The sequence below is a fragment of the Candoia aspera genome, chromosome 1 (genome assembly GCF_035149785.1).
Source record: "Candoia aspera isolate rCanAsp1 chromosome 1, rCanAsp1.hap2, whole genome shotgun sequence".
NCBI classification, from domain to species: domain Eukaryota; kingdom Metazoa; phylum Chordata; class Lepidosauria; order Squamata; family Boidae; genus Candoia; species Candoia aspera.
In genome coordinates, this window is record NC_086153.1 from 173803613 (window position 1) to 173827093 (window position 23481).

The following is a 23481-nucleotide window of genomic DNA, read 5'->3' on the forward strand; positions in this document are numbered from 1 at the left end:
GAACTATTCAATTCTGTTCTTTTAAAAGCAGTGCATTTTTAATGTACACTCTCACCAATGGGTGAGATTAACACTAAAATCCTACACCTGCATTTTCTGATGTAAGCCCCATTGAGTTCAGTGGATCCACTCAGAAGGCAAGTAAGTATAAGACTGCAGCAAAATCAGACCCTGGGATGTGGATCATGCCCTTATTGACTTATGCTCCCTCATGTTATCAAGAACACCGTGGGTACAGCAAGAGAGTGTGTATAAAGCGGCATGGCCCTGCTAATTTGATTGTGTGAAGTGATCCTGAAGGAAAATGTAGATGAGAACAAGTGATTGCTGGTCTGATGGAGTGGCTAATGAGAGTTCCTATCAGTGGAAACAACAAAAAAATACAACGCTCCCTCCTTCACTAGCATTAGCATCATCCTAAACAACATCTAGGCAAGGTTCTACTGTACTGTAAGATAATAATCTGGACTTCATTTTGAAGGCAACATAACCTGAAGAAATCTTCACAGTAGTTCCAATAGAGAGCTGCTTTGGGGGATTTCAGAAGCAAGCAGTCATTTCTGCTCCATTCTACTCCTTGAGCCCAATACATAAGGTAGAAGCTCAGGGGGGCTTCTTTAAGTAAAATAACATTTTATCTTGTCCTGCCATTAAAGCAGCCCTTTTCCTTCTCTGTCTGACAGAATTGCCACTTTAAGCCTGTAGTGTAGCTAGTTAATTTTACTCCTGGATTTACTGGAGAACAGCATTAGAGCTGTGTGATTTTTCCAGGCCTGGCCCACCCTTGGCCTTTGAATGGGGCGCTGGGTGCAATATTCAAGAAACAGCAGCAGCGGCCAGGATAAAAACCTAAATCTGACTCCATCAACATTTAGGTGTAATTAAGATCAAGTATACGATTATGCTCCATTTATGTACTTAATAATATTCTCCCTATCATACTGGACATTATAATTTGGTAACAACTACTAGACCAAAGGCTTTCCAGGGGTGCAAGAACCTCTTGTGGCCCCTGATCTCTGCTTTCAGTATGTAATGAAGCCCCCCATTGGATCAAAAATCCCCTCCCCTCTAGCATGTCCTGAGAGAGTCTCACCCCTGAAATCCTAATACTGCACCTTTTGAGATTTATACAGGGGGAAAAGCCTTCGTCACATGGCATCTATTGAAGGAAACTAGAGACTCCTTTGTATATTTGCTTCTGGCTGAAGGAATGATTCAGCAGCACTTCTGAGAATAACAATAACTTGGGCAGATTTTCTTTTCTTTTTTTTGCCAGCAAGTCAGAAAGAAAGACAAAAAAATATTAAGCATTCAGAAAAAAATGAGATCTTCCCTGCTGTAGCTGAAATTGTTTAAAGAGAAACTGCAGTGGCAGAGTAGAAAGCTCTGAGCTTTCCTCCTATTGACAGGCCTTTGCTTTCTCCAAGGAACCTCTCTGAGTCATCTGAGGTCTCTTAACAGATTGGATTTGAGCCCAGCCCTTGTGATCACAAAGCCAGCAGAGGGCTGTCAGGATCCTCCACTGAGCTGAATGTGAAGATACAACTCCCAAGAAGATGTCCCCGGAAATGAATGTTGTCCCTCCAGTGTGTAGCCATTTAGGTACCAAAACACAACTTTCCCAGATCCCTAAAGTAGCCTCTGCTGAGCTGGCTTTCACAGTCTGAAAGACCTGGCGGAGTTCACCATTCTAGTGGGGTCCAGAACATGAGGGAGTGATACACCTATGCCCACCCTCAGAACTAGTCTGAGCACCCAGCTCCAGGAGCACTCTGAGTTCAGGATGCCAGGCAGCAAGATGTAGAAAGTAAAGGAGGTGACCTTGACAGAAATATGCAAGAACCATTGCCTAGGTAAAAAGGGCTGAAGCATTCTTTATGTCCTGGAAAACAAGATACTATTTGGATCGGGTGCAAGGAGGGGGAATAAAGCACAATCAGATGTGCATGATTCTGTCATTATAGCCTACCTCAGTAAGGTATAGTTCTAGTTAGGCTGACCATATGTCCCGTTTTGAATGGGACAGTCCCATTTTTTTAACATTTCCCGACCATCCCGTCGTTTTAATATAAATGTCTATTTTGTCCCGTTTTTTAAAAATGTTGGAGCCATTATTGGGAAAAGCGGAAAAAAATTGAAAGTGAAAGTGAAAAGGAGGCTGACTTACCCATTGACAGTAGCTCTCAATCCGGCGGGAAACCTAGAGCAGAACCTCAGGAACAGCTGATTGGCGGTGAGCAAGAGGAAGAGTCGCTGTCGCCAATCAGTGCAGTGGAAGACAGTCAGAAAAACACGCCCAGCAGAAGGGAAGCCGATTGGCTCTCAGGCCAAAACAGTGGGAAGAAAATAAAGTAAAAGGGTGTGCCAGAGAGGAACAGGTTGTTGGGGACAACCATTCACTAGACTCCTCCGTTCCTGACCTCCTGTCCCAGCTTGCTGACACCCTCAGCCCTCCTGCCACCTCTCTGCCCAAGGCCACCCCTGCACCAGCCTCTCCGGACCCAACCATTGCCGCACCTTCCCCTCCTGCACCTTCCCAGCTTACTGTCGATAACTTTTTTATTGTCTTTTTTGTGAATACGGAATATTACTTAAGTTTAACCCCATCCTGTTTTGCCATCCCAATGTCCTGTTTTTGTCTCAAGGGAATATGGTCAGCCTAGTTCTAGTCTTCCTATGGAGTTGGTTTTCTGGTCTGGTCTCCCTAGTGGGGCACCTGCTGAGAGCAGAATCAGCCAGAAAGCTCTAGTGAACTGGTATTGATAGGGTCCCCTCCCTTCTTTTCCTTTCTTCTGCGAAGCTCTGTGTACCAGTTGTCCTCAAGAATCAGGGCTACGAGACAGAAGGCTATATCGGTCCTCTTCTTTTTCAATCCTTCCCTCTTGATTTGTCTGATATCTGCCTCCTTTTCTTTTTCCTCCCCTCTGCCTCCTCCTTTTCCCATTTATTCCATACAGGCTGACTTCTTGTTCCTCCTGTTTCTTGTTTTCTTAGGATTGCTGACCCCCAGTGCTAAGGTACTCATGTTTCTCTAAAATGGAGGCATGTACTCATGAACCAGGCTTCTTAGCTTAGTGTATCTGGAAAGCATTCTTTTTTCATGCAACATGAAAAAAGGTATTCAAATTTTTCTATTTGACTTTCAGCTAGAGTGGGGATACAGTAGAATATTCTTGTGGCACCTGGAATGTTACCAAGTTAAAGTTGCTTTCCTTAGGAATGTAATATACAAATGATACACTCTTGCCTCACTTCAGAATTCTCTGATTAGTCATGGTGCAAATGCAATCATGACCTGTCTTGATCAAAACATGATAGTTGTGATTATAGAACTTTTGTGTATAAATGAGCCTGGCCTCATCTTCAGAAGATCCCTGCAAATAGCATAATGACGAAGGTACTAGCAATTATGTTCATGGCCTTGGGACACATTTCCTCATTTTAGCCATTTGGAGTAATCTTAAAGGAGACTTTACACTTAATTTTAATGAAATCCAGGACCTTTCAAGCATATCATTTACATGGTGAATGTGTGCTTTCTTATTGCTGGCAGACTAGTTAAGAATTTCTGGAAAGGTAATGATGACATTAGGTTATTGGGTTCTGCTTGTTCCCATTCTTCTCCATTTCAAGTAATAAAATATAATTTCCTAGTGCATCTCCATGAAAGTTATGATTCACCCTGTTTCAGTGGAGTCTTGCTGGAGGAAAGAAAAAGAAGTAAATGACTCCACAGTGAAATTCATTAGAGGCTGAACAAACAAAATTATTTTACTCTTTTACTGGTAGCCAAATGTATGTGGATACCTGGATTTAGTACAAATGACAAGTTCCAATTCCCTCATTTCCGTAGCATTCTGCTATGTTCTGAAACGTTCTGGAAGGCAGTTGAACACCCAATTAAGACAGCTCCGTTCCTTAAAATTCTAGCTGTTGTGGTCTTTAACATCTCATTAATATGCATGGACTTCAGCAAAGGATCGTTACCTTGTCGTGGTGCTGGAGCTTGAGCACCTCAATGATGCCATGAGCTAAACCGTGAAGGGCCACCCAAGACGGGAAGGTCATGACAGAGAGGTCAGACTAAATGCGATCCCTGGGGAAGGTAATGGCAACCCACCTCAGTATTCTTGCCGTGAAAACTAAATGGATCAGTACAACCAGAGATATGTCGGTATACCATCGGAAGATGAGACCCCCAGGTCGGAAGATGGTCAAAATGCTACTGGGGAGGAACAGAGGATGAGCTCAACTAGCCCCAGACGTGATGACGCAGCTAGCTCAAAGCCGAAAGGACGGCTAGCGGCCGACGGTGCTGGTGGTGAACGGCGAATCCGATGTTCTAAGGATCAACACACCATCGGAACCTGGAATGTAAGATCTATGAGCCAGGGCAAATTGGATGTGGTTATTGGTGAGATGTCAAGATTAAAGATAGACATTCTGGGCGTCAGTGAACTGAAATGGACTGGAATGGGCCACTTCACATCAAATGACCACCAGATCTACTACTGCGGACAAGAGGACCACAGAAGAAATGGAGTAGCCTTCATAATTAATAGTAAAGTGGCTAAAGCAGTGCTTGGATACAACCCAAAAAATGACAGAATGATCTCAATTCGAATTCAGGGCAAGCCATCTAACATCACAGTGATCCAAATATACGCCCCAACCACAAATGCTGAAGAAGCTGAAGTAGAGCAGTTCTATGAGGATCTGCAGCACCTACTGGACAACACGCCTAAAAGAGATGTTATTTTCATCACAGGAGACTGGAATGCTAAGGTGGGCAGTCAAATGACACCTGGAATTACAGGTAAGCATGGCCTGGGAGAACAAAACGAAGCAGGACACAGGCTGATAGAATTTTGCCAAGGCAATTCACTCTGCATAACAAACACTCTCTTCCAACAACCTAAGAGACGGCTTTATACATGGACTTCACCAGATGGACAACACCGAAATCAGATTGATTACATCCTTTGCAGCCAAAGGTGGCGGACATCTGTACAGTCGGTAAAAACAAGGCCTGGAGCTGACTGTAGTTCAGATCACGAACTTCTTCTTGCACAATTTAGGATCAGACTAAAGAGATTAGGGAAGACCCACAGATCAACTAGATATGAGCTCACTAATATTCCTAAGGAATATGCAGTGGAGGTGAAGAATCGATTTAAGGGACTGGACTTAGTAGATAGGGTCCCGGAAGAACTCTGGACAGAAGTTGGCAGCATTGTTCAGGAGGCGGCAACAAAATACATCCCAAAGAAAGAGAAAACCAAGAAGGCAAAATGGCTGTCTGCTGAGACACTCGAAGTAGCCCAAGAAAGAAGGAAAGCAAAAGGCAACAGTGATAGGGGGAGATATGCCCAATTAAATGCAAAATTCCAGAGGTTAGCCAGAAGAGATAAGGAATTATTTTTAAACAAGCAATGCGCGGAAGTGGAAGAAGACAATAGAATAGGAAGGACAAGAGACCTCTTCCAGAAAATTAGAAACATTGGAGGTAAATTCCAGGCAAAAATGGGTATGATCAAAAACAAAGATGGCAAGGACCTAACAGAAGAAGAAGAGATCAAGAAAAGGTGGCAGGAATATACAGAAAACCTGTATAGGAAGGATAACAATATCGGGGATAGCTTTGACGGTGTGGTCGGTGAGCTAGAGCCAGACATCCTGAAGAGTGAAGTTGAGTGGGCCTTAAGAAGCATTGCTAATAACAAGGCAACAGGAGACGACGGCATCCCAGCTGAACTGTTCAAAATCTTGCAAGATGATGCTGTCAAGGTAATGCATGCTATATGCCAGCAAATTTGGAAAACACAAGAATGGCCATCAGACTGGAAAAAATCAACTTATATCCCCATACCAAAAAAGGGGAACACTAAAGAATGTTCAAACTATCGAACAGTGGCACTCATTTCACATGCCAGTAAGGTAATGCTCAAGATCCTGCAAGGTAGACTTCAGCAATTCATGGAGCGAGAATTGCCAGATGTACAAGCTGGGTTTAGAAAAGGCAGAGGAACTAGAGACCAAATTGCCAATATCCGCTGGATAATGGAAAAAGCCAGGGAGTTTCAGAAAAACATCTATTTCTGTTTTATTGACTATTCTAAAGCCTTTGACTGTGTGGACCATAACAAATTGTGGCAAGTTCTTAGTGGTATGGGGATACCAAGTCATCTTGTATGCCTCCTGAGGAATCTGTATAACGACCAAGTAGCAACAGTAAGAACAGACCACGGAACAACAGACTGGTTTAAGATTGGGAAAGGAGTACGGCAGGGCTGTATACTCTCACCCTACCTATTCAACTTGTATGCAGAACACATCATGCGACAAGCTGGCCTTGAGGAATCCAAGGCTGGAGTTAAAATCTCTGGAAGAAACATTAACAATCTCAGATATGCAGATGATACCACTTTGATGGCTGAAAATGAAGAGGAACTGAGGAGCCTTATGATGAAGGTGAAAGAAGAAAGTGCAAAAGCTGGTTTGCAGCTAAACCTCAAAAAAACCAAGATTATGGCAACCAGCTTGATTGATAACTGGCAAATAGAGGGAGAAAATGTAGAAGCAGTGAAAGACTTTGTATTCCTAGGTGCAAAGATTACTGCAGATGCTGACTGCAGTCAGGAAATCAGAAGACGCTTAATCCTTGGGAGAAGAGCAATGACAAATCTTGGTAAAATAGTTAAGAGCAGAGACATCACACTGACAACAAAGGCCCGCATAGTTAAAGCAATGGTGTTCCCTGTAGTAACATATGGCTGCGAGAGCTGGACCATAAGGAAGGCTGAGCGAAGGAAGATCGATGCTTTGGAACTGTGGTGTTGGAGGAAAATTCTGAGAGTGCCTTGGACTGCAAGAAGATCCAACCAGTCCATCCTCCAGGAAATAAAGCCAGACTACTCACTTGAGGGAATGATATTAAAGGCAAAACTGAAATACTTTGGCCACATAATGAGAAGACAGGACAGCCTGGAGAAGATGCTGATGCTAGGGAGAGTGGAAGGCAAAAGGAAGAGGGGCCGACCAAGGGCAAGGTGGATGGATGATATTCTAGAGGTGACGGACTCGTCCCTGGGGGAGCTGGGGGTGTTGACGACCGACAGGAAGCTCTGGCGTGGGCTGGTCCATGAAGTCACGAAGAGTCGGAAGCGACTAAACGAATAAACAACAACAATATGCATGGATGCATTCAAACATTCAACATCTTATTACAGAGCCTCACAGAAAAGTGCATTATGGAAATGATAAGCTCTTTGCTCATCTCCTGCTCACTGACTTTTCAAGCTGCTGTTGATTCTTTGGCTTCTGAGCAGAAGTTCCATTTTAAGAACCACAGTTCAAATTCAGGACATTCCAATATCTCACAGGCCAGAGATATCTGTCCCGCTTTCCTTCACAACTTACTAAATTATGTGGGCAGTTTTCTCATTCCCTTGGCTCATATCCCTCTGGTAGGAAAAATGTTGAGCTACTCATTCCCTCAATGGCTCCAGTTCATTCACTGATGTTCATATTAAGCAGAGCATGACCAAGCCCATTATGAGCATCTACAGGCAGATGCCTAAAGCCCCAAAGGAGAAGTAAAATGTATTAAGGAAGTTACATGCTCCAAAAGCATCTTTAAGATTTCTATCCTCATGATGAGGGAAAAGAGAAATGAGTACTCTATTCTTCCTGCAGGAAGAAGACTGTGCTTTTTAAAAAGCCAATTTATTATTTTTAAAAAATATTGCACAATAAAGCATTAAATCAGGCAGCCAAGTGTATAGCTGTGCTGTTTGTAAAAATGCTGAGTGAATAACTTGTGAGAGTACAATCATAGCTACTGGAGACAAGTATCTAATGCGGTCTTGCTGCAATATAACCATACAGTATAACTGATGCCACCATGATTAAAAAGCTTTCCACTTCTGTCACCAGATCAGCTTCTTTCCTACCTTGGCCGCCGCCATCATCATCATCATCACACCCCCCCTCTCCATTTGTTTCACCAAAAGCCTTCATCCTGCATCTTGTATCAGTGACTGTGATCAGAATGGTGATGTGGCTTTTTTGTACCAGTGTAATAATGCTGAGAACGCTACCACAATGCATTAGCTCTGTGGATTAGCTAGCGTAGCAATCTATGTACACTTTGTATGCAAAGTTTCTGATGCCGCCAGGCAGAGAGTCAAATAAATGACCCCATCTTTACCAGAACAGAGGGGCCTTTTCTGTTTCTCAAAAACATTCTTCAATCTATATATTTCAAGTTTAAAGAGCTATTGCTTTTAATGGGGCTTACTTCCAGTTAATTAGAGTATAGGATTACAATCTAACCCTTTTCTGGAAGGACTGAATCATCATGATTCCCGAGACTCTCCCAAAAGGTGTTATTAATCCATAGGAGATCAGTTATGTTCATTTGATGTGAAATGGTTCTTTAGGTCAATGTATGCTGAACTGCACATTCACAACCATTTTTTAAATCACAAACACATCCAACATTTTGCTAACAGGAGAGACAAGTGTCTGTAACTCAGGTGAACTTGAAAAGTGTTTTTCCACTGTTCTATGAAAAATACCAAACATTTCCTTTTCTTGAAATTAGATCTGATGTAGAATTTAATCTAACGACAGCACAGGAAAGAAAAATACAGAAGCAGATTTCCATGTTTATGATGTCTTTAATTCTAATTTACTAAGATGCAAAACAATAACTGAATTCCTAATCATCTGCAGCCAACAAGATATGAATAGCTTCAGACAAAGTAAGTTTATGTTAAATTGTGCACCTTAAAAATAATTACTATTTTAGGTGGATATTAATAATGAAAGCAACGATGAATATAAAATGACTGATAGCTTTTTAGATCAAAAATAATTCAAGTATTTTGTAAAGTTCCTCAGACATTTGTCTTTGAATTTTAAGTTTGTGCAATACCTATCATTGCATAGTAAAGAAAATGTTGTACAACCCCAGTTCTATGTAATTTATTTTAACATGCACCTAGAATATATTTTTGTTAATTTGCGTAGTGGAGCTTTCCTCTCTGAGAATTTGTTGAATTCAGTGGGATCATGCAGCATATCAACATAAGCGATATAAAATTTCCATACATTTTCCTGTCGAGTTGAATCCTATCAACGGAACAAAAATATAGCAACTGAAATGAACTTTTTTACTGTGTTGAACACCATTATAATGCGACTGTGTTTTTTAAAAAAAGTAAGTTGCTTATGTTTTCTACAAAATATTGTAAATGAATGCTTATAAAATAAGTATAGACTTTAGCAGGTTTGATAATGTAATGCTAGGACCACCGAAAACATAATAATCCATTTCTGTGAGCTATGTGGTTGTGTGGTCATTTATAGTCTATACATAGTCTGTGTATTTAAACATATCTATACAGAACCAAAGAGCAGAGGAGAAATTTAGAAAAGAAATTATATTTCTTATGAAACTGTTAGCGTAACAAAAAGTTACCCCAACTCTTTATCATATGTACATAATTGGGGACCAGTGTGGTCTGATTTAAAAAAAAAATCACATCGCACATTACAATGTTTTGTGAATTACATAAAGATTTTACTTAATACAACAATCTGACCTTTGTAACCACACTGAATGGCACTGTCTACTGTGGTTACCACTGCTGCCAAAACAGAACCCAAACTTAGCACCTATTTAGATATTTTGATTTCCAATATACTTAAAAGCAAAGTGGCACTACATAAAATATTCTACTGGGCCATTTCATATTGCAAAAGAGAAGACCTGAAAAGGAGCACTTCACATATAGAATCTATTCCAATTTGTCTTTCAGGTCAAGAAGGCAAGTTAAAATTCATTGCTGCCTTTGTAGAGTATTAACCTGAAGTAGCAGTAACTGAGTTCCAGACTTCCCATTGCTTCCTCATTCACTGTAGAAGAGTAACTTCAATACACTGCGGTGATTATGTAAAAATAGCAACCTGCTAAATGAGAAGTGCACAACATTTTTGTGGCTAGCGGCTGCACTATAAGCACAATAAGTCACATTAGTAATGGGAGCTGGAGTTTCAGGAAGGCTATTTTTCTTATTTAGGTATCGTACGACAGTTTATGCTCCTTATTTCTTACATTTCCCATTTTAAAAAAAGGCGTGGAAAACCCATGAGCACAACTGCAGCAACAGCAGCAGCATCACCACCACCACTACCACTAGCAAAAACAGAGTGGGATGCTGGCTTGTGGATGGCATAACCTTAATGTGTGGTTGGCCAGCAGAGGTGCGCCCATACAAGCAAGCCTTATTTTCAATACGCTTTGGTAGTTAGTGGAATTTGCCATTACTGCTCTTCACATTTACCAATTAGAGAAGTGCTGAGAAGGCCTGATTATGGCAGAGCTCTGATGCTTGGGGGGAAAAGGGAAGAGGCTAAATTAATGTTTAAGGAATGCCACTTTCCTGTTTAAGCATGATTCAATGCTATCTGGATATATACATAGCAACATTCTCGTCAGTTTTTCTAATCCAAACCTCCATGACAGTAACCACGTGTAGCCTAGTAGGAAGAAATGTTCAAAGCTGGGCTTTGAAAAGTAACTACTACAGAAATAAACTCAGAAAGACATAGATATCTGGATCATGTTTATACACTTTTAAAAACTGAAAGGGGTCCTAAAGGTAAGGTGAGGTGAGGTGAGACCGGGCTTTATAAAACAATACACAGGAAAGCCTTAACCTGTTAAAAGCTCTCAGTATTTTACAAGTACTTAAGGCTTATTTAGGCTTCTTTCCTTTCATACAATATGAGACTGAGAAAGGAAAACACAACAGCAAAATGAAAAAGGTATAAGCTTGGCACTTCTGTGATTAATTTGAGAGGGTGTCAGCTTCTTACAATATATACAAAGTATCTGCATGACTGCAAGTAATGCATTTGAAGAGGAAAGATCATTGTATACCTATGCATTTACACATATTGGTTTTGGATGGACCATTTTTTTTTGGTTTCAAGCATAAACATTTAAAAAGCACACCTCTTATTTGTCGGATTTCCCTGCACTACGCCTTTTTAGAGCAAGCCCCAAACCTCTAAAATATAACGTGCCGCCAAAAAATTAAATAGGAGCAACATTTTAAGAAGGCGTACAGCTTAAGATCACATATGGAATAAAATGTTTTAAAAATGCGTAATAACAGAGTGTGATTATGACTTTCCCCAAAACCTTTTTAAAAAAGATATATCAATGTGGTATGACCTGCCATTCCTCAAAGAGGTTTGCCCCAAAGCAAAACAAAAATAAAGAGGAATACTATATTAGGTAGGATTTAGAAATTATCATATGTTTCATAGGTAAAACCTAGAATCCACTTTTCTGTGTTTTGTTTTTATCAAGTTCTTGGAAAGTAGACTTTATTTGGGACCTTCTTGCTAGCTCATTTGCTGTATTTATGCCATGCAGTTCACCATTTCAGAAATTATCATGCCACTGGAGTCTGCCATTAATATTAAAACATCATGCGAACTCAAGTGATTAAGAAATGTTTACCTATTTGAATATTTTGAAACAGTTCTCTTATTGCAGTTGGTTTGTTTGCTCCATTCTTGTTTAAAACAAAAAACAGGCGAAATAGTTCCTTCCCAATGTTTGTCTTGTCCCTAACATCCCCAAAAAGAGAGAGAAATGAGTGGAGGAAGTCCTTGAATTTAAATCTCCAGAAAAGGACAGTTTTCCTTCAGCCCTTTCATCAATGCCTCAGCTTGCAACTTGGAGTCAATGAGTGGTATGCTTCTGCGGGGAGAGGCAGCTACTTCAAAGAGCCTCCACAGCCAGGGTCCCACCAAGCACAGCAACATCCTTCTGGGGAATTCCTTAGATGCCTTGTTGACTTGGATCATACCTTCTCTTTTTTACATTTCTTCCAATTAAAGGAGAGATAGGAAACAAGAAATAGACTAGTGAGGCATACGGGAGACCCAAGTCATAATCATCACATTATAGTATGGGCTCACATTCAGACTCCCCAGATGTAATCTTGAAAAAGTTTTATATTTAAAAGATTTTAAAGCAAGGTCCTGAGATCAATTCTTAAATGAAACTGCATTTTAATCCTACATCCCATTTTGCATAATATCAAGAACATTCCAAGAGAAAAACTCTGCTGACTTATCCAACAGATTGCAATATATGGTGTCTTTTGTGTCAGCCCACAACTGCAATGTGCAACATATACTTTCCATCTGCATAAAGAAACGGCTCTTGAAGAAGAATGGACACCTAGAGGTGTTAATTGCAGTACTGAAATTGTGTTGATGTCATTAGCACAGAAGAAGCTTTTAGTATAAACGTCCATTCTCTTGTCCTATATAAATATGCTATATAAATAAACAGCAAGGCGTTACAAGGCAACACAAAAATTGGATGCAACTTCCCCATAATCTGGCTTATGTGGGGCATCAAGCAAGGGATTCATGCATTTAGTCTTAACACTGTGCGTGTGCACTGCTCCACCACCACCTTATCATGCAGTAAAACATAGAACAGGATTTCACAAATTCCCTAACTTTATGAAACATAAAAGCCTTTAGTTCTTTCACTGCATGCTCAAATTAAAAAGATTTTACTGTTTTTATTGCTAGTACTTGCTTTGCTAGTAAAAAATATAGATGATTGCCAAAAGAACAAACTTTAAAATTCTCTTTTGTGCTATATAACCACTTTAAACATGCAGTTTACAGTTATGGCTATATTATAACAATAATTGCACTGGGTTTTGTATATGACATACAGTATATCTCTAAATATGTACTGTATCATGAATCACAGTGACTGAATATTCCTGTGTAATATAGTAATACGATTACTCATGCCATGCAGTATTGGCAGATCTGATGTAAGTCTCCCAACACATTAATTATCACAATTGCTGCTATCAGGAGTAGGTGACTATTTCAATTCTACAAAATTTCTACCTTTCATAGTGGGTTTGCCCTGTTGTCAGTTATTTTTCTTCTATTCTCACATTACAACTCAGGATTATTTCTTGTCTACAAAATCTTAAGACACAATGAATCTTTTTGACCTTAAAGGCACCACAAAACACTACTTTTACTAAAAGAGACTAAAATGGCTCTCCCTGTGGACTTTATGAAAATGAAGGTTTGAACACCATGCCTTTGCTATGTTTTCATACCACATAATGCTTTTAATGATGTATGAAGAGAGCTTAAAAATAATGCCAAAACTTACATTTTTCTATAGGTTTAAAATTATCAGTACAGTTAACCTCACGTTCTAATGACAGTTATAATGATAGTGTATCTTAAAAACAACAAAACAATTTAAAAGGTCATGCATTTGGCAGTGTATACAATATGCAAAACTTAATAAATGGAAGAACTGGCCATATTGTGGGTTCTTTTCCCACCAAAAAATAGCATCATCCCTCATTTACTATTTTCATGTGAAAACTAGCCTTAATAGAAACTACCGCACTTAATTTGCCAATTAAGTGTAGAATTTGCCAATTCTACATTTTCAGTCTGTGCATTAAATACTAGATAACAATGCTATTCCTACTCACAATTCCTCCATGGTTAGATATTGATACTTAGAATGCAAACCTCTGCATATTTAATCAGAACTAAATCTCATCCATTTCAAAGAGTTTCTTCTCAGGTAAGTATACATAGGGTTGTAACTAGCTCAACTACTGCTAGGATAAACTCCCCCTCTAAGAAATAATAACAATAAAAAATAGCTTATATCTCTATGTTCATGTTAGTGTCTCTACTTTTTAACCCATTATTCTTGCCATCCCTACCGAAAAGCCCAATATCATCCATCTTATCTAGCAGTCTTTGAAATAGTTTATAACTGGTATCATACAAAATAAAATCCCTTCTCCCCAAATAGGAAAAGAGCTAAACAAGGCTGTGGATGTTGGAAGAAGAGCAATGTACTGCATGAATCCAGACCTGATAAAATACAGACAAAGATTATGATCCTCATTTTCATATAGCTGTATGGCTTATGCTTGATCTTAAGAAAGATATGGCTATATCAACCCAGAACTGAAATTTGCACACGACCAGCAATTCTTTAAACATTCTTGCATATTTTATTAATGTGAATTCAGCCCTCATTTGCTATTCCTCAGACAGCTAGTAACAATGGAATAGCTATTAATGCCAAAGCCTCTGATAGAAAATCAAGTCTGAAAGCTGGGAATTAGCATTGCTTAATTTATAATCACGGGGACTTGGAGTCCTCAAGATCTGTTCAGTATGTGGGCTAATGTGACCAAGATTCCTGATTTTTCACCAAAGCATCCAAAGAGGAAGATGACATCAAAGAATATCACCCTGAATCCAATCTACAGTTCTCCAAACTGGATGAAGGAATCGTTATCTCCGATTTGACCAGAATGGCAGGCAAAAAAGAACTGAGGGAACAATGGGAGTCACACCTAACGGGACACTTTGGGTGGTCAGGTAGTACCATTTTCCTCTTTAGATGTTAAGGAACATTCTAGAGTACAGCACCAAAAAGATACAAAACCTTTATGAGTGCTGCACAGATCGACAATGGAGGGCATTGTTCTAATGGCAAATAGGAGAAATTTGTTTTGTTCAAGGAGAATTAAACCAAAAAACTTGCTATATTCTTAATGAATCAAAGATGAACCTCCTGTTTTAAATTATTGGTGGGGAAAATCCTAGTTATTCTTTCAGATAAATATATTATTCAAAAGATATTAAGTAGAAAAGAAATATGGTTATACATATATAATAGTGTTTGAGTTTAGTAAATTGAAAGAAAAGATGTAACTATACCTCACTTATCTAGACAGAAACTGTTTATTTATCAAATTCCTTTTAATCATGGGGAAAAGTTTCAGAAAAAGGACTAAAAAGATTGAATTGTGATTGGAAAAAAAGAATGACAATACGTCATTCTAGTTCCTTGGCAAAAGCCTGGGAAGAATAACATGAAACTGGCTGCCTCTCATATGGGAAAACAGTATGTATTGCAATACAAATACAGATCTTGCAGCCCTACTTAATAGTAGGCAACTACCCTTTTACGCTAAACAAGAAAATACTTAATTTCACTCTAGCCATACCATAAACTCTAAAGAAACATAAAACTCTTGCTTTATACCCATCCGTTTATCCATCCATTCACTAACTACCCATTTGCCTCTGTACCCTATAAGAAATATATGGCTAAAAATAATGTATCAGTTCCATCATGCACAAAATCAATATAATACAGTAATAATGTATACTATGAATTACATATTTTAATTAAAACTTTTTAAAATCATGGATACATATTTCAGAGTGCTTATGGGCTCACACAAGTCGGGATACAAAAAAGGGGGAAAAGCTCAATTTTAATCCAGAGTTGAGCAGCCCCATATAATGGCACTAATACTGTTTTATTCTCCATCATAGTGCTGGTTCTAACCAAGTATTAGGTTTAGTCATGCATGTAGCTTTCACAAAAATTGTGACAGTAAGTATTCATATTACTTTTCTTGAGATTCACCAGATCATGTAGAAATCTAGTATCTTCACTGAGGAAAATGTTTACCCCCAAATTATTGAAATTCAACTTTTCATGGGTCTGAAGAAAGTTAAAAACTATCACATAAATACTAAAAAGAATTTTAACTAAAGAATACAGTATCAAGATTTATTTAAAAAAAACAACTCTGGAACTTAATGAGCTGGATCCAGACTTGCATGAATGGAAAGTCACATCACTCATTAGGGAATATCTTTCCCCTTCTTCTTCCTGCAAAAGCTACTCCTTGCCTTCACATGAATCTCATCCATTTTCCCCTCTCACTGTAGGCCTTGATGTTTCTTCACAAACTGGAAGTGTCCCCTGACCCTCAGAGGATGCAGTGAGGATAAGGGGACAGAAAAGTCTGATTGGGTGGAGGGTTTTAGTCTAGATTCAAACTAAGAATGCTCAGAAAAGAACATTCTCAGATAGGCATTATGATGCCACTCTAAAATATTTAGCTGTTTCTGTAGAATTATTCCTTAGGTATGCTTTACACTTGACATTTGAAGACCCTTATGTTTTGCCTTTTTAAACTTAAAAGATAATCTTAAACTATAGGATTGAACTTTGTTGTGTACAGTAAGAGTATTAGCAGATAATATAAATATTCTAAGCTCAAGGCTCTCACACATACTAAATGAAGCAGCAAAATATGAGAAGACTTATCTAGGCTCTGGTGAGGAAAATCTACCCTTTTTTCCCAGCTTTACCCAAAGAAACATGCACTTCAAGCTGAGAGCTAGGCGAGGCCATCATATTTGAGGTTCTGCTACAGAATAAAATAGTTTCCTATAAAAAAAGTAAGAGAACTATTGAGATGTTTACTCTGAATGGCTATCCATACAGAGATATCAAATCATATTATTGCGTATAACGTATATGTAAATGCCATACAGGATGCAAAGTATTATTTGAGTGGAGTATTAGAGTACAAGGTAACTCATATATAGAGATCCATTTAGGATGCTCTAGGCAGGAAGAGGCATTTTTCTTAGACATTTCAGCCTGAAAAACAAAAAAAAAATTGCAGTTTTTTCCAGGCCCTTCCACTCCTCTTCCTAGTCAGATGCTTAATTTTGTAATCAAAACAAAAAAGTGTGCTCCTAAAACTTACCCAACTTCTTACTGAATTTTGATGACATAATCTTGAGATCCTAAAAGGCAGCATCTCTAGTTTATGACTTAGCACAGTGCATGAATCCAACCATTTGAGGTTATTCAAGAAACTATGGATTAAACAAGACTGTGTAAGTCAAATCAATAACTACAACTCCTTGCAACTCATGTCAGTATGGCCAATAGTGGAGGATAGTAAGATTTGTAGCTCTAGAACATCTGAAAGACCAGTTTCTCATCTCCTACATAGAAAATGGTTTTGTTTTCATTACTTTGTAAAATGGGTCTTGCAAATACATTGAATGATATGGGTACTATTCACTTCAGGAGGAATTTCCATACCTGATATTAGAGTTTGAATAATTAGTGCTTACTGTATTGATTTTTGTTGGTGTCAGTTTCCGGTACACAACTTATAGAGGAAATTAATAGGCTATCACTTGTGCTATGGACCTAATAGCAAGGAATTTCAGCTATAACCCCTTTTCAGCTGATATGAATCATTGTGAAATTCCACTTGTTGTAGTGGGGATGAATGTACAAGTCCACTTCCTTCTCATTGCCTTCCAAGCGTAGAAGGCAAAGTTCTGCATTACAGCCTCTCCTCATGATTGGTTCTTCCAAACGCCTCACGAGGGGAACCTTCATAGATAAAAGTCTCTCATTATGAACATTTGCTTTCTACATGTGGAGAATAATGTGAAGGGAAGTGGACTAATGTCATTGCCTCAATTCCCTCTGAATGTGAATAGAACCATGCCCCTTTTCATGACATTAAGAAGTAAATTATTATCTCAACGATCTGAACAGAATTAAAAGAGCATGACATTTTATTATTAAGCATGTTTTATATGTCCAAATAATACATAAACTATACTAATCATACGATTAGTAAGATCTGTATTTATTGTTTAGTTCTATATATAAGAAATAAAATATAATACCATATTTTAGTTTATAATCTATGTCAATTGATATAGAAGGGAAGTACTTCTATCTTTACCACAATACATTCTGTCAGCCCCTAATAACAAAAAATCTCTCATAAGGAACTGTGTGCAGGGGTATTGATGGGGTAGAGGGAGATCCAAAAAATCAAGACAACAGTGCAACTATGTAGGAAAAAAGATGGTGTGTTGCCATCTTGACTTTTTTCCGCAAACATTTCCTCCTGTGACTGCAATGCGTATTTTTGTCTTTTTATGAAGTGGGTTCTTTTTGCAGAAGAAAACATTTAGTTCAATGAGTGTTTTTGCATTTTAGTGTTTACATTTCCTTCTTGGTCTCAGATTCAGATTCTTGGGAAAGTCACTTGTACTTGTACTGACTGGTTTGTCTTTTTTTAATTGCATTTTATGAAGGGCCATATGTACTGTGGCTGCCATTTTGTTACATTTTTTCAAAATTCTAAATTTATCCAATGCCAGTTCAAAGAGCCAAAATCACTATACGTTTAATTTTAGGAATACAGAAATAAAGCTGCCAAAAGTGTTCCATAGAGGCATCAGCTGTACAAATCAACTTATCCTTAAGATATTTAAGCATGTAAGTGCAACGTGAAACAACTTACTGAAAAAGGGTTCCAGTCAAATTGCAGAGAGATTGATGAGGTTATGAAGTGAGTGTGAGTGTGTGTTGGTGACAGATCTTAGAGTCAGGATTGGGGTCTCTGCCAAGGGATGAGCTGTCTCTCAGTATTACTGCTTGCCTTAAACTATGTTCTCCCAAGATGAAATTTTTTTTTTTGATATTTGGGCTTAGGTTCAAATTTCTTCCTAGTGCTTAGTTTCTTGGGTGAGTTATGTACTTTCATTGACCTCATTAGTTTTCCTTCTGCAAAATGAATTCTTTGCTGTGTTCTTGAAGTGTAATATTAGTTTTGACATTTGGGAATTCAGTTGTTTTGCATTTAGGCTTTCTGGGCCCTACTCAGGCCCTCAAGGTAATGTTTTGTAAGTACCCACTCTTTTTAGGGCAGCAATTCTGCACTGGTCATGCCCAGAGCAGTTCCTCAAGCTTCCTTAGGTTGAAGATCTCATATACTACACAAGGAGTCAGATAGCATTTGCCCCATTACAAAGAAGCCTTTTAGACCATATTGGGTGACTCTATTAGATTCTTTATTTTACAACTTTGCACCCTGGTGACATTTCCGAGATTTCTTAAAGATATTTTGGGTCTTTCATAAACTATGGATTTGTTTAAGTAAACCATTACCAGAGATCTTGTAGCAGGAACTCAAAATCTAGTGATGTAAGCAGGAGGAAGAAGTGCTATAGCCACTGAAAAAAAGACATGCGGCATTGCTTACTTAAAGCCCCATCCTGTCCCCCCAAGGACAATAGCTGCTACCAGGATGGCACCAGCGATGGAACCTATTATAAGATTGGTGGCACTAGGACCTGTGACAAAGGATGATGGGAAGAAAGAAATCAGAACCAACCACTTAATTAATTCACATCCAGGGAAATGTAGTAAAACAATTTAAATAAGCGTGCTATCAAATTATTTGAAAGAAACATTTTCAAAAGGGCCAAAGTTATTTAGAAACTATATGAAGAAAAAAAGTTTTAAAATAGATGAATTACCTATCATGCTTCCATACACAAATTAATGCTTCTCTAGAATATTTCTTACTAATGAAACCCTGGACTCCAGTTTAAGCTTATCTAAACATTTATAATGTAACAAATACCTTACAATCTTGCAATATTCATATATTTTTAAATAAAAAAGTCAGATGGTATATTTCTCTACTTGGTAGACAACTAACTTAAGTTATTGGATGAAGTTTGGAGAGCAAACATGAAAAAAGCAGCATCAGGAGAAAACGGAAAAATTACCAAAGATAACTAAAAATAACAGAAAGCAATAATAGCCATGTTGGTCCCTGAAAATAAGTCCAAAACCTGTAACTGGGTGATAGAAGTTCAAGTGACAAGTCCTGAGTCCTATTCTTTAGAATTTTATTTACATTCCATGTACACTTAAAAAGGTTTTTGTTTTGTTAGCTAAGTAAATGTCTCCTGTAGCATTGTGAAAACATTGTGTACTTGAGTATTTTCATCAAGGCTGGCCCTTAAAACAACAAACACCATGACTATTTTACTTCTCAATTGCAATCACAAAAAATGATATAAATCCGATTTAATCTTTCTGCTTAGATTCACAGTCCAGTCTATTAAAAAGAAAGACACAGTCCTAGAGATGATTTTGAGCATGTGCTACTGCTGCTAAAAATTCATAGTTAAAAACTAAAAACTAATATGGGCCTTTTAAAAAAGGTATTTTTTAATTTTAAAAAGCAGGATTTTGCTGAAGTGCTATTGGAAATTCTGATTATTTATAGTGCAAACAATTATTTATTTTCTCCCACTCCTGATGCTTAGAAGCATGCTCATCTATTTTTATTCCTTCCCCACCTCACCCTAGAGATGGTCAGCTCTGTTAAGTGTTTACTTTCTTAAGAAAGTGTTACTTTCTTAAGTAACCTTCCTGCAAACACATACTATCAAAACTAAGAGCACTTTGTATGTACAATATGGGAAATTCTGCATGGTCTTTCCTGGCAGGCAGGTGAATTATTTTTTATGCACAGTATACTTCTTGGCTTGAAGGTCATCTGTAGACCTTCTACCCACAGAAGAATTTGAATATCTAATAATGAATTCAAGATATACTTTTGCAAACATCTTTCCTTATAAAAATGGTGGCATGCAAATATAGAAATGTTTTTGGCAATTCAGAGAAAAACAAATTTGATCATCCAAACTGGATGCCTGTAACAGTGGTGGATTATTACCTATTGCCACCTTGCATCATGCAGCAAGTTAATTCCCTTTGCCAATGAGGGAATTAATCTGCCAGATGACTGTTAGGTTAAATCACTCTCTTCTGTTAGATTCTGCCTAATGCAATATAGAAAATTAATTCCTCTAATAAGGGCTATTTCCCCTCTATGACTGATAAGTGCATTCTGGCTTTAGAAGAGAATTTGTAATGTTGGAAACTCCCACTGGCCCTTGTCCCTGTCTTCTTTGGTAGCCTGGTCTTCCCGACATCAGAAATGCCACCATCAGATAGAAGGAAAGAGGCAGGATAGCAACTGAGCAGACATGTTTCAAGAGTATGTGGAGTCATTTGAGCTCAAGCCTTCCCAGCTGGCAAAGTCTGCTTGTGTGTGTTTGTGGGCCAACTGCAGGAATGTGGTGATGGAGGGCAGAGAGAAACATGTTTTCCCTCTTAATTTTATCCTGCTGATTATTACTACATTACATGTGACTGTAATGGGGAAAAGGGATGAAGTACGTTGCTTTCATGAACTCTCTGAAGTTAACTTAGCTGAGGATCTAAGATGATAATGGTGGTGGTGGTGGTGGTGGTGGTGGTAATAATACTGTTTTTAAATTTCAGAGTTCCAGATATGACAAAATTTCCAGATGGATGGATGGATAGATCCAGTGTCATGGAAAATGTGCAGTTATTTGAAAAATCTGCTGTTCTAGAAATAACAGCAGAATAATGTGTTCATTTTATAAATACAGCTCAGCCGGCAAAATACGTAAGAGCATGTGTTATTTAAAAGGAAACCAAATGAAAAGAACAACTAATTCTAGTAATATTCCCATAAAGAATACTAAATTCCGAAATGAGTGCACTTATTTTTAACCAAATGTATGGTTGACTCATCAATATATATGTCAGTAACACTGATTCTAACTATTTCAAAATAATTCATCTCATTTAATATAAATATTCACACCAGCCCTGGTCCAGCTTTAGTGACACACAACAACAGATAAGCCCAGATGAGGATCCCTATGATCATCAAAATAGCCTCTAGCCAGGCCAAGGGATGAGCCTTCCAGCACAGGTGGGAATGCACATCTGGATGCACATTTGGATGTACACTGGCTCTCTGTGAAGAAAGCTGTTTTCATGTGCAGGGCTCCCTTGCTTAACTGAGGTGCAACAATGTCATGCATTATTGATCTAGGCCAGTGTTTCTCAACCTTGGCAGCTTGAAGATGTGTGGACTTCACACTCCCAGAATTCCCAAGGTTGAGAAACACTGGTTTAGACAACTGAAAATCCAAGAAAAACAAAACAAAACAAAACATAGTTAAATGAACCACAGTGCCCAGGGAATTCTAGTTTTTCATTATTTAATTTATATACATTTACTTACTATTCCTCTGAATGCTTCTGGCAATAAACCAAATTATATCAAGTAGTCTAAGTTATCTATTACACTAATTTTTAAACCTGTAATAATTTTTTGAAATCTTGTTTATAATTTAGAATATTGAAAACATATAAACACTGATTTTATTAATTATGGTGATAGGAAATTCACAAACTACTGTTTTATGCCCCACATTATCCCAGACAGGAGAGAGTTAAACACTGCATCAGCATGTCACATGACACAAACATTCAAATCACATGACAAATACAGTCAGCACGGAACACAAAGCTAGTTGGAGTACACAGAGGGATCAGATGCGTACAGTTACCTCACACAGTAGGCACCAAACATAAAACTCTGAAACTAATAAATATGCTTACTCTATTCCCCACCCTGTGCCTCCAAATATCACCCCCAGAGCCAGAATGGTCCCTGCCACTGCACCTATAAGCCTGTTAGCAGCCATGCTCACTGTATAGAGGGAAGAGGGAAGATCTTTTAAAAAGAAAGTCATCGCATACAGAGAGATCTGAAAAGAAAAATTATATGGCATCTCAAAATGATATACCATTTTCTGTAATTCATTTTATAGATAATTCATTTTAGCAGTTCTAGAAATAATTCAGCATATCTATTCTATGTGCAATTTATTTTAAAAATGGATCAGTGTTTTGTAACTCATGCATATTATCTACGGGTGAAGCTGTAGCAAGGAAGATGATAGGCCTGGATTGACTGCAGTTCTGCAGCTCCTTTGCACTGCAGAAGATGGTCCATTTAAATGGTGCTTCTCTTCTCTTTATGCAATCAACTATAATTCTTTTTCAGGGCCTTACCAAATGGCTAGCTTTATATAGAAAATATGCATCAGCTGCCTGTTGGAAATAATGACCAGTACACATGTTCCAAGAACCATCCAAGGAGAGGAAAGAAAGGACATTCTATTCAACTCTCAACCAATACTATCCTATGAACACATCAATGTCCATAGAGGGATGCAGTGTTTTTCTCAGCCTGCACATAGATTCTATTTATCAGTACTGACGACTGTTTAAAAAACACATCTTCTACAACCAAATAACAACACCCTTTTGCACTACTGGAAATATACTGCATTATGACCACCTAGTCAAATGGCCAAGAAAAGTTTGATTATGGTCTCTACAGAGTTTTAAAAACACTGCCTAAACGTGGCTAATATTTAAGATTTTTAAAAGCATAACGTGAAACGTTACCCAAATCATTCCATTCTATAGCAACATAGAAACTATAGGAAAAACAGAGGGAAAAAAATCCATAGATATGAATCTGTGCAGACTCTGAGCTATCTGCCACTACTGCAAGTGGTTCTGTAGAAGGATTCCTCCAGCTTTCCACCAGCACGTGAAGCAGTTCCTAGTCAGCTTCATGCAAATTGTTCATCAATAGCTTGTCTGGGCAAGAAGCAGAGGGCCTCAGGTGGCTGCCTGTCCATCAAACTTACCACTTCATGCATCAAGTTAAGTGGGCCCCTCATTAATAGATTTATTTACGATGGGACATAAGTCTTTTGTTGCAATCTACTGATGTATCATGCTCAACATAAAATTCATTTATGCTGGTATAATAT

The 23481-nt window shown here is 38.3% G+C and overlaps 1 protein-coding gene across 3 annotated transcripts in view; it reads right to left on the reverse strand.

Moving 5' to 3' along the window:
* Nucleotides 1-8664: 8664 nt before the first annotated feature.
* Nucleotides 8665-23481, reverse strand: part of ADAM23 (ADAM metallopeptidase domain 23) — an 86172-nt gene continuing 71355 nt past the window's right edge. For 2 of the 3 annotated variants that reach the window (XM_063317947.1, XM_063317946.1), the window contains exons 25-26: nt 18996-19086; nt 8665-11909 (exon numbers count right to left, since the gene is read on the reverse strand). In XM_063317947.1, coding sequence (XP_063174017.1) covers nt 11864-11909; nt 18996-19086 — 137 coding nt within the window. In that variant the 3' untranslated portion in view covers nt 8665-11863. The remainder of the gene's footprint in view (nt 11910-18995; nt 19087-23481) is intronic. The other variant, XM_063317948.1, reaches the window with a different exon arrangement.